We start from the raw sequence: 12,604 nt of genomic DNA, 5'->3' as shown, positions 1-12,604 counted from the left end.
TTCCTGTCTTAACAGCTTGACTCGTGTACAGCTCACATATCAACAAACAGGAGCCAAGCCCCAGATGGAGGTTATGAGAAGCTGAAATAAAGCAGGAACTTGAAAAACCACCATGAATCTTCATGTACTGGAAGACAGAAATGTATGTCAGTGATAAATATGTAGACTTCATGTGATTAGGGAACGCCTGATCTACACTCAACAAAAATATAAACTTTTTTTTTTTTTGCTCCCATTTTTAATGAGATGGACTTAAAGGTCTAGAATTCATTCCAGATACACAATATGACCATTTCTCCCAAAAATTCACAAATCTGTCTCAAAGTGTGATGGTGAGCACTTCTGCTTTTTCCTGAGATAATCCATCCCACCTCACAGGTGTGCCACATTAAGATGCTGATCTGACATGATTAGTGCACAGGTGTGCCTTAGACTTCCCACAATAAAAGACCACCCTGAAATGTGCAGTTTTGTCTCACAGCAAAATGCCACAGATGTCACAAGCATTGAGGGAGCGTGCAATTGGCATGCTGACAGCAGGAATGTCAACCAGATCAGTTGCTCGTGTATTCAATGTTCATTTCACCACCATAATCCGTCTCCAAAGGCGTCTCAGAGAATATGGCAGAACATCCAACCGGCCTCACAACCGCAGACCACGTGTAACCACACCAGCCCAGGACCTCCACATCCAGCAGGTTCACCTCCAAGATGGTCTGAGACCAGCCACTCAGACAGCTGCTGAAACAATTAGTTTACATAACCAAACAATTTCTGCACAAACTGTCTGAAGCCGTCTCAGGGAAGCTCAACTGCATGCTGGTCATCCTCATCTAGGTCTTAACCTGACTCCAGATCGTCGTGGTAACAGACTTGAGTGGGCAAATGCTCACATTCGATGGCGTCTGGCATGTTGGAGAGGTGTTCTCTTCACGGATGAATCTGGGTTTACATTGTTCAGGGCAGATGGCAGACAGCGTGTGTGGCGTCCTGTGGGTGAGGGCTTTGCTGATGTCAATGTTGTGGATGGAGTGGCCCATGGTGGTGGTGGGGTTATGGTATGGGCAAGCATCTGTCATAGACGAAGAACACAGGTACATTTTATTGATGGCATTCTGAATGCACAGAGATACCGTAATGAGATCCTGAGGCCCATTGTTGTGCCATACATCCATGAACATCACCTCATGTTTCAACAAGATAATGCACGGCCCCATGTTCAAGGATCTGGACACAATTCTTGGAAGCTGAAAATGTCCCAGTTCTTGCTTGGCTAACATACTCACCAGACATGTCACCCATTGAGCATGTTTGGGATGTGTTTGACCGGCGTATACGACAGTGTGTACTAGTTCCTACTAATATCCAGGAACTTCACACAGCCATTGAAGAGGAGTGGACCAACATTCCACAGGCTACAATTGACAATCTGATGAACTCTATGTGCAGAAGATGTGTTGCAATGCATGAGGCAAATGGTGGTCACACCAGATACTGACTGGTTCTTGGTCCCCAGACCCCCAATAAAGCAAGAAAACTGCACATTTCAGGGTGGCCTTTTATTGTGGGCAGTCTAAGGCACACCTGTGCACCAATCATGATGTCTGATCAGCATCTTGATGTGGCACACCTGTGAGGTGGGATGGATTATCTCAGCAAACCAGAGGTGTTCACTATCACACATTTAGACAGATTTGTGAACAATGTTTGAGAGAAATGGTAATATTGTGTATCTGGAATGAATTTGAGATCTTTAAGTCCATCTCATGAAAAATGGGAGCAAAACACAAGTGTTGCGTTTATATTTTTGAGTGTATCTATAAAAGGAGGATTTCGATGGAGGGCCTTCACAGCGGAATGGAGACTGGTTTCAACATTCTCTGTCTGTTTCTCCTTGCAAGTAAAATCTTATTTCTGACCACTCTCTCTTGTCTTTCTTGTTGCAGCAAAATGTTTCAGGTTGTTTAGACAGAACACCATCCATCAATGTTCTTAACCCATTTTATCCCGGGGCTGCAAGAGTCTAACCCACCTACTGTTGGGCAAAGGCAGGGTACACCCTGGACAGGTCACCAGCCTGTCAGAGGGAATCAAACCTAAAAGATTTAATGTTTTTAGACAATTTAGTTGTGTAGTGTAGCTGTTAGTTTTTTCCATTTTTTAAGTATGTTATTTATTTTTGCAATCAAAATTCATTTTTTAACTAAATCAGCAGGTGACTGTTTCCAAAATTCCTCAACATCAGTTTTAGCAAAGTGAAGCAGAATTGATCCATATTCAGAAATCATTCTGCAGAAAATATTAATATTAGAACAGAAAATGATTTTACTTTTATCAAACATCAGCTGTATAAAGCATGACTGAAAATAAACTGACCTTTTCTGTGGATTTTTCCTCTGCTTTTTTCCCTGAGACCATCAAGTCACAATGCTCCTCACTTCCTAATAATCTGATGCACTTTCTGCTTTTGATGCACAAGTTCCTCAGTTCTTTCTCTGCCTCAGCTCCTTGCATTTCCAGGAGTTTACTGGTCAGAAAACAGGCATAAACTTGTTGGATTCAGCTCTTGGATTCATGTGTAGGTGGAGAGTGCAACAATGATAAAGATAGTAAGAGCAGGAGAGCCATTTGTTTCCCACTCCATAACAAGTGAGAGTCCAAAATGTCTAGTATCTGGTGGTTGTTCTGCCTTTGAGTCCAGAGGAAGGAGAGAACTGCAGCTTCTTCTCTGCATTTTATACAAAAAAACACATCAAAAAGAAAGAAACAATCTTCCATGTGTATGTCTATGCAAGGACACTCTTACTCCTGAAATACTGATGCCAACATGACTGCTGAAGTTGTAAAACATGTTTGTTCTTTCACAGGAAAATATGTAATGCGTTAAAAGCAGAGAAAAGCAGATTATGCTGTCAGTTTTAAATTATCTATTTAATACACAGAAAATGGATCAAAGCTTTTATTTTCCTGAGCACCAGTTAAAGCTTCTTGTATGAATCTGTAAACATCAACAGCACCACTCTCCTGCTGTGAGACCAACGCAGAACTTTCCTTTGGATTGTGGATCACGAGGAGTGAAGCAGCAAGCTCCCACCAATGCTCCGCTTCAGCTAAGCCTGATCAAACTTGATGATTCAATGACCTGCTTAGATAATCAGGGCTCTGAATATGCAACATGCCTGGATGAGGACGGGGAGGGTTTTTTTTCTCTCAGAACACACCAGCAGAATAGGAGAATTTGACTGACAATGTTCATGTAACCGAGCAGACAAACCAGATCAAATAACACCAGCTGTGAGTGTCCAAGCTCCAGCACAAACTTCTTCCTCAAAAGAGGATTCAGTCTGCCTTCTGAACTTTGCCCAAAAACAAGTGGGACAAATAAATCAGCAGGTTTAAGAGCTGCGGCCGGCAGCAGCTGAAGCCGTGTGATCTCTGCTAAACCTGCGCTCAATCCCCTCAAGAAGCTCGGACTAATGAAAGGTTCTGAGTGGATGCAGAGGACATTCAAGGAGCCCCTGGGACTGCCTCTCATAAACTCCAGCCTAAAAAAGGCTCTTTTGGAACTCAGGCGTAGGTTATGAGTCAAACATGCCAGCTCAGCAGCTCTCAGTTCTTCTGGGCTTTTTCCACTGGGATGGTTAAGCTGCTGCTGAAGCAGACCTCCGTCAGCCTTTTTTGCAAACACTGTGTGCATGTTGCACCAGGAAATATCATCACCCACAAACATCTCAGTGTTTACTGTGAAACCATAAAATCAATTATGAATCAGATCATTAAAAACAAATTATGATTTAATTCGAATTGTTGTTAAGACACCTGAGGCGTCACCGATGACCCTTAAACACAAAATCTTTAACACACTGTAACTTTTCAACCGTTAACACGATCAACGTCATTCCATGGAGGGAAGGACGGAAGGATGGATGGATGGATAAATGGATGGATAGATGATGGATGGGCGGATGATAGATGGATGGATGGATGGACAGATGGATGGATGGATAGACGGATGGATGGATGGATGATGGACAGATGGATGGATAAATGGATGATGGATGGATGGATGGATGGATGGACAGATGGATGGATGAATGGATGGATAGATGAATGGCTGATGGACGGACGGAAGGATGAATGGATGGATGATAGATGGATGGATGAATGGATGGATGAATAGATGAATGGATGGATAGATGGATGGATGGACGGATGATACATGGATGGATGGGCGGATGATAGATGGATGGATGGACGTATGGACGGATGATAGATGGAAGGATGGACGGATAATAGATGGATGGATGGACAGATGGATGGATGATAGATGGATGGATGGACGGATGGACAGATGATAGATGGATGGATGGATGATAGATGGATGGATGGATGGATGGACAGATGGATGGATGAATGGATGGATGAAAGGATGGATGAATAGATGAATGGATGGATAGATGAATGGATGGATGGATGAATGGATGGATGGATGGATGGATGGATGGACGGATGATACATGGATCGATGGACAGATGATAGATGGATAAATGGATGGATGGATGCATGAATAGACAAATGGATGGATGAATGGATGGATGGATGATTTAGCTTCACCAGCCTTTGATCACTTATGTGACTATGACTAATCTTTGTTATGTGGCTTTATTACTTAACTACTCTTGTTATAGTTACAAAGTGTAAAAATACGATGAAATAAAAAAATCTATACCAACCAGCTGGCTAGCATCAATCAGTCCTGGTGATTACCTTTACGCTCCTTTACTGCATCTCTTTTTGCCACAAATGAAAAAGAAAGATGTTTGTGGTTAAACATCTTCGCCTGGACTCATGCTCAGAGTTTGGAGGGGAACAGGAAACATTGATCTTTAGCTATCAGCTGTTGTTCAGGTTTTCAGCTCTGCAACAGTCAAGTTTTAAACCAAATGTCAAAGGTAATTTAAAAAAAAGGAGCTTTTCCTACTTGTCAGACCAGAAAAGGTTTGAGGATTTTCAATGTAATCTGACGTTCCTATTGTATAGTTCAAAATGTTAACCACATGAGGAAAACTCAAACAAATACCTCACCAGTCTGCAAGTTCAGACCCTGTGTAACAGGTGTTTTCTACAGTTTATTTAATTCCACCAAATTCAATGTAAATAGTTTTTTTCTGAACATTCCTACCTGGGAGTTTGTCTATCCGACGGTACTTGAACTCCCCACAGTGACACAGCAGATAGTACTGAGCATCCGCACTCAGACTGCTGAGGGCCATGGCAGAGCTAAGATGTGCTTCTCCTTGTGACCGTTCTTCGTAATTATATTTTTGCTTAAACCGTTTTTTAATGTGTTTTATTTGGATCTAAAAAAGTAGATTTGCTGCATTCATTTTCCTCAGTTTGTGATGTGCTATTTTTGTTATTCACTTTTGTTAGCCGCTCTAAATGAGCTGATGCTCCATTCTGATGCAATTTTTCTTTTATTTTTGTGTTGATTTTTCTTTCTTTTTCGTGCAATTTTCAGTCGTTAGGGGGAAACACTGGGGAAAATCCCGGACAGCAGTGTAACATTTGTTTTCCTGTCAACCAGAATTAAGAAAATTTAATCAGCATCAGCCTCATCTTTATTCACCTGACCTGAACACAACGCAGACCAACAAAGATGAACCGGTTACACCTGCACTGCACAAAAACTGGCAATAAAGCAAATAAAAAATGTGTCTCAATTTCTACAGTGTGGCTGATGAAGCACTGGCTCTTTTTCATACTGCAAACATCTCACTTTAAGTGTAGAGCATGGTGGTGGAAGATTGATGATTGAGAGTTCAGTTGGCACAGACCCTTTTGACTAAGCAGGAACTAAAGCAGAAGGACTCAGGTTTAAAAACAAAAGGACAAAAAGGCCTTTTTGTCAGCTGACCTTTCATGAACTCCATGAAATCATCTGTAATCAAACCAGAGTTCATCTGCTGTAGTTCCTGCTTATAGGAGGCCTTTCACCTGGGCGTGTACCTAGAGGACAAGATCTGGTTCACCTGAATAAGTAAGACTTGACCACTCAAACCTAACGCTCTTCCACCATCACTCTTCTGAATAAACCATCACTTCAGGAAAAGACATGTTCTTTTGCTGTTTGAAATGGTTTCATAGAAAAAAAACAAACCTTATAATATGATGTTCTCATGATGTTCACTTACACTCTAGACTTGTTATGTTCTAATTTTGGAAATCTGGAAACAGTCTCATTTCAATTGGCCTTTTATTGGCCAACATTTACATCTGCGGTGGAAACTGACCTTCATTTTGCACTGTTGCCATAGCAACAAATGAGGTGAAGAAATTGTGTTGCTCACCAAACACACACACACACTCATATATATATATATATATATATATATATATATATATATATAGATACACATATACACACCGACAGCTGATATAAATCCTCTTAAATAAACAAATGAAAATATGTTTGATGTTAAGGACTACCTGGAAAGGACTCTGGCAGTTGTAGTTCTTCACCTCCTTGTCAGCTCCTCGAGCGAGAAGCACTCTGGCACAGTTATCCTGAGGAAGACATAGGAAAATTGTTTCAAAGAAGTTCACAACATTTCTAGGATTACTCTGGAACTACGTCCCTCCACTTTGCTCACAATAAAAAGCATTTAGCTTCCAATCCCATTACCAAAAATGTTCAAGAGGCGGGAAGAGTTAACGGGATAGAAAACACTCCAATTATGAAATGACTGAACATGCCAGCACTGACTAGAAGAGGAAGAAATCCACATCTACCTATGTCAGGACTGGAGCCTTGCTTGCGGATAAATGTGTTTCTGTTGCTCAACTCAGAAGGGAAGAAGGAGTGAGGGCGAGAGAGATAGATGGAGAAAAAGAGAGAGAGAGCTGAGGGGTTTGAATCTGCTGCACAAATCGCCCACAACGTGCTCAACCACGCATGCCCTGTGCACACACGCAGGAATATAAATACTTTTTCAGATACACAATGAGCTGGTGAGAATCTCACACACAAACTGAGACACAATCCTCCTCCAAACAGGAAATCTGAAATTCACAGATCTTTGCAATCAGACATTAAGGCTGATTTAAGACACCCATGGGTGGATATTTTTACTCCTGGATGTTCCTCTCTGTAGAAGAGGCAATCCCATGACATGCTGTCTTTTTGTTTAGCTACATTTATAATGTGACACATTTCAGAGTGAAGAACTGAAGCGGAGAAAGCTCACACCCAGGCCTGCATTATCAATAGGGCTTAGCTGGACTGGAGCCCGAGGGGCCTTGGCCTTAGAGGGTCCATAAGCATTTGTGCAAAAAGATAAATCTGTTTTAAAGCATCTGCCACTCAGGTATGTCTGCAGCTGGAGAAAGGAGGCAGAGGATGGATCAAATAGCCCTGATTGGCTAAAAAATGACACGTGGATGTGATTGACTTGTGAGGTGACCTATCTGAACGAGCTACAAAGAAAGTCATATTTCGCTGATACAAATACTGTTTAAGGTTTTGGAAAAAAAACCTCATAAGACGATGTTTATGATGCAAAACATGAGTAACTCCTTTCCATTTCTCCTTCGTGTCTGAGAATTTGCATGAGTTGTGTGATAATATTGATAGTTTTGTTTTTGCTTATAAAGAATTAAATGTACTTTGTTTTGAATGATAACAAGCTTAAGCTAATGATAAACTCCAAATTTCTTGAAAAAAAAACAATCACTGCCTTCCATTCTTGATTGAACGGTCGGTCTGTTCTCATGATTGTTGGTCTATTATTGATTTTAATGACTGATCTGTTTATTTCTATTTCATGTATTTATGCTGATGAATGTGCTTTAACAAAGTTCTGTACGTGTAGGCCTTTACTTGTGCTGACGTTCAGTCAAAGTTATCTGAATTTAATCTGAATCATCAGGACAAGAGTTTCCTCTGCAAGGTGGCTGGACGCTCCCTTAAAGATGTGATGAGGAGCCCAGAGTCCAGCTGCTGCTCCTCTGTATTAAGAGACCTGTTGAGGTGTCTCCATCAACTCTTTGGAAGCTTCTCAGGAGAATACTTTGGATCCGCTGGAAGGAGGCTGTCTCCGCCTGGCCTGGGAGTGCCTTGGGGTTTTCCCAACAAAACTGATGGAATTTTCTGCGGAGAGGGAAGTCTGAATATCTGTCTGCTGCTCAAAGATTGATGGAAGGACCTTTTGTTCCCAAACATCAAGCAAACCAAGAAGCATCTGTAATTAGAGCCTATCTAGGGAGGAATGCTGGTAATTAGTGGATCCTAAAAGCTTTGTGATATGTTGGTATGGGATAGTTGCTTTACTGTTTGTCTTTGTTGATGTCCCTACAAAATCGATCTAATAAAAAAGGAACTGGAAGCTGGAGGCTAAGGGAGCACTATTCTTTTGACTCTCCTGTTAAAAAGTCCAGCTCTACATGTAAAAAGTCATGTACAATCTGAAGGTTGTTTGACATTTGTCAGTTCATTTTTTATTCTTGACAACTTTCCGTTTTTAAGGGAGTTGTTAAATGAGCTTTTCTAATTATATGGGAGCTGAAGTTTGCAGTAGTGTAGGGCTGAATTTTTGTTTTTGTTCGGCAGGTAAGTCGACAAAAACATATACTTCACAAACATATACGTCGACAAACATTATACTTTCAGCCTTTTCAGAAGCTTGTTGCAGATAGCTCAGGCCAAAGGTCTCCTCCCTCTGTTCAGATTCCACGTTCATGGTAAAAGTCTGACTGACTTTCTGTCAGTAGCAGCTGGACCTGTAAGGGGTGTAACATTACTACAGAAGCTGATGTTGCTGGATTGCGCAAAAAGTACTTGCTGTAAAGTAGTAAGTACTACTCTGAAGTTTCAGTGTAAGTTCAAAAAGGAGGGCCAGCCCCAGCACCTTTGACCTCTCTATATCTCTTAGATATAGCTACCTTTGGGCCCTCATCAGTGCTAAAATCTTCAATCACTATTATCCTGTTTCCTTTGTCTCTTCTTTAACCCTTGTGCTCTCTTATGGGGTCCAGATGACCCGACCCTTACATTGATGTGTTATCCTCCCATGACAAAGGTGGACAGGATTTCATGTCTGCCATGGACAACAGTGAAGATAAAAAAAAAATCACAAAAAAAAAACTTTAGCGCGTTGTCTTGTGGGGTCCAGATGACCCCACTTTAATGTAGATGGTTACATATCACCACCAACGGTCTCTCTCACCTCACTTCATCTTTATCTCCTCCTGGTCCCAAAGATCCCATGAATTTAAGTATATAAAGTCAGAACTCACAGATTTTAGCAACACTAAGCCTCACAACCTAGCTGTCTTTCAGGTCAGTACAGCAGTAACCAGTTCATAATTCATGCCAGTTTCCCTTTCCGTTCTATCCCCATTCATTAACATGTACAAAAGTACTTATATTCCTTTATTCCTTTATAATAGAATCCAATGAAAAAAAAATCCACCTGGTTCTATGGGTCTTTTTCTATGGCTCCTCTTTCCTCAAACGTGGAGGTGCTTTGCAGTTCTCATCAGTAACACTCTCTATGGACCCTTCCAGTCTGGTTTCCAACCCTGAGACAGCACTGAAACAGCTCTAAAAAATAACCAGTGACCTTGTCTTTCCAGCTGACTTCAAATTCCTATTGGTCCTTATTCTTCTAGATCTAAGTGCAGATTTTGATACAGTCTGTCACTCCTGACCAGATTATCTTCCATTTGGGATCATTGACCTGACCTTTTTGGTTGGGCCGTTGGTGCTGTTCAAGCAGCTGCCTGTTGTGGTATTTCCCGGCATCCTTTCTTTTGTGGCATTGTTTTTTGGTAGCTGGAGCTTGGCCTGACTCTGTCTTGGTCCGACTCTGCTTGGATGACTTTTTTTGTCACCTTTATTCTTTATTGTTTTTTTCATTGGATTTTCTTTTTTACTTATTTGTCTGGATTTTTTCGGCCCTGCTCGTTAACCCCAACAGATTCGGCAACGGCTCCAATTTTGCGCCCGTGGTCGGCTCAAGGCTCTGAGCGGCATTGCCTTTATATGCGCGGAGACACTGGACAGTCCGGGGAGATCCAAGGGAGAAGAGGGGCTGCGGATCTGGATGGGAGCTCCGGAGCTGGACGACAGCTCCAGATCGGTGATCTTTCTGCGCTGGCGTGGCTGCGGCGGAGTTTGGGGAGTGCAGCGTCGTGTGCTTCACGGAGACGTGACATTGGATGGACTAACTCTGGACTCTGTGGTCTCATTGTGGGTTTCGGGCTTCTGTGTGTGGATGGGAGTGAGGCGGAGAGTGGAAAGATGAAAGGCGGGGGCTCGCGGCGAACATCAGCGACAGGTGGTGCGGCCCGGCGCACATCCGCACTGGAGGGCGGCTCTGCTGTGAGGATCAAGTGTGAGCTGCTCCACGGTGCGGTGGTCCGGATTCAGACCTGTCACCCGTAGTCCTTTCTGTTGATCTGCGTGGACCTCATCCACGCCTCCCTGCCTACCACTCCTCCCACTGAAGTGTTTCATGTGTCACAACAAATTAATTTATCCTTGTGATATTAATAAACTTCAATTCAATTCAAAGTCTGCAGACACTGTAAACACTGTTCAAACCAGAAGGACGGCTGTAAATCTGGAGCCGAAGAAGGAATATTCGACCTTGGGCATTTCACTCCACTTGGATTCCTAAACCAGTGTTTCTCAAATGGAGGGGTGCGACCCCCTGGGGGGGTGTGGTGCGATGGCAGGGGTGGTGTGGGAAAACCTCCGGGATTATGCCATTGAATTGATGTTAGTTACTAAACATCTGATTGGAGGACACCGTCAGAGACCTCGATATCCACACGCAGAGAGGGGAAATATTGAATTAAACTTCAAGAATTGCAATGTAAAAATATTTAACAGGGACAAAAAGAAACTGATAGAAAGAGATAAAAAACAAGACACCAAGACACCTATTTTCTTTTTCCTTATTTCTTCTTTTTTGTGTTACACGTGCAGCAGGGCAAGAGTCAAGTAGGTAGAGACAACATCAACACAAAACGTAAAGGAAAATGAGAGGCGTCAGAAAAGAAGAAAATACTGGAACCATTTGACTGTTATTGATAGTATAAAGGAAGAGAGTGCTGGAAATGCAAGCTGTGCCGCATTTCGGTGCTAAGTTTGAGTGAAAGTCTATTGGTCTTAGGACATGTCACTTCTACTCCTTTCAGAACTTTGGAGTTCTAGCCAATCCTTTCTGCCTTTCCTGTGATAGTGGGCGGGCTCACATAAGAACGGTGACAGGGTGAGCACAAGAGCGCGCCACACGCAGCGCTCGAATGTCTGGCTGCATTTCACAGCAGATCACAGAAGTTTGTGACGTTTTCAGTGACCTGATCAGCGAGAAAATTTGGATCCAATACCAGCGTTTTGTCCTGTCGCAGCACGGCGGTTCTCTGGCTGCAGCCAGACGCCCTCCCGGACTTCAGTGGAGCTCGCCCGCTCCACACACCGGGAGAGAGACACCCGCAGGAAGCAGCTCTTCTTAACTGTGATATTTTACTTATTTTCGTAGAGACAATAATAATAATATTAATAATAATAATGATGATAAAAAGGTCCCCTATTTTTCCTCCTATCAGGTTAATGTGAAACAGCCTTTAAACTCAGTCACAGAGACACAGAAACAGTGGAAGCAGCTGTTATGCAGACACACCCCCAAGTGAGATTAAAGCCCCGTAACACCTCAGACAAGCTCAAGATCATATCTTTGACAGGTGGCGAGCAGCGAATTCGCCGCGTGGCAAAAGAGTGACGGGCCACCAGTTTGTGGTGAAAGAGGGACGGGGCCATCGGTTTGCGCTTCAGAGATTGTAGAGCTCTTATTTACTAGGAACACCCAGCATGTCAAAAAACGTCACCCAAAAATGACAATTTTGACGCGGAGACCTTAACCATGCGTTAATATGTGACATGAGAATAAAAATGTTTTGATTTGGGAAGATATAGGCATTATTAGGGCGGCAGTGGCTCAGGTGGTAGAGCGGGTCGGCTCAGGTGGTAGAGCGGGTCGGCCAATGATCGAAGGATAGGCGGTTCGATTCCGGCTCCCGCCAGCCAAGTGTCGTTGTGTCCTTGGGCAAGGCACTTAACCCTACTTGCCTCCAGTGTGGCTCCATTGGTGTGTGAATGCGTATGAATGTTCTGGTGATGGTCAGAGGGGCCGTAGGCGCGTACTGGCAGCCACTCCTCTGTCAGCCTGCCCCAGGGCAGCTGTGGCTACAGTAGTAGCTTACCATCACCAAGTATGAATGAGGTGTGAATGAATAATGGATATACAATGTAACCGCTTTGAGCGTCTGGAAAAGCGCAGATAAATCCAATCCATTATTATTTTGTATTACTGAAGTACAGAAATTGGCATCGATTAGGAACTGAAACCAAAGAACCGCTTTGGCACCAGAACCGCATAAAACCCAATTCATGCCCAACCCTGCACAGGACTGAGTTCATCCTGCTCCAAATCATTCACATACTCAACTTTGATAGCAGAAAATGCAAATAACCCAAGATTTCTCTTTAGTACTATAGCCAGGCTGACCAGCAGCCACAGCTCGGTTGAACCACATATCC

At 42.9% G+C, this 12,604-nt stretch overlaps 1 protein-coding gene across 2 annotated transcripts in view; it reads right to left on the bottom strand.

Annotated features, from left to right (window-relative positions):
- Nucleotides 1–12,604, bottom strand: part of LOC112160641 (SH3 and multiple ankyrin repeat domains protein 2) — a 531,836-nt gene that overhangs the window by 281,569 nt on the left and 237,663 nt on the right. For both annotated transcript variants that reach the window (XM_036217187.1, XM_036217185.1), the window contains one exon: nucleotides 6,490–6,567. In XM_036217187.1, the coding sequence (XP_036073080.1) occupies nucleotides 6,490–6,567 (78 nt within the window). The remainder of the gene's footprint in view (nucleotides 1–6,489; nucleotides 6,568–12,604) is intronic.

The sequence above is a fragment of the Oryzias melastigma genome, linkage group LG3 (genome assembly GCF_002922805.2).
Source record: "Oryzias melastigma strain HK-1 linkage group LG3, ASM292280v2, whole genome shotgun sequence".
Lineage (NCBI taxonomy): Eukaryota > Metazoa > Chordata > Actinopteri > Beloniformes > Adrianichthyidae > Oryzias > Oryzias melastigma.
The sequence above is the reverse complement of the archived record's forward strand: the minus strand, read 5'-3'. Positions and strand labels throughout refer to the sequence as shown.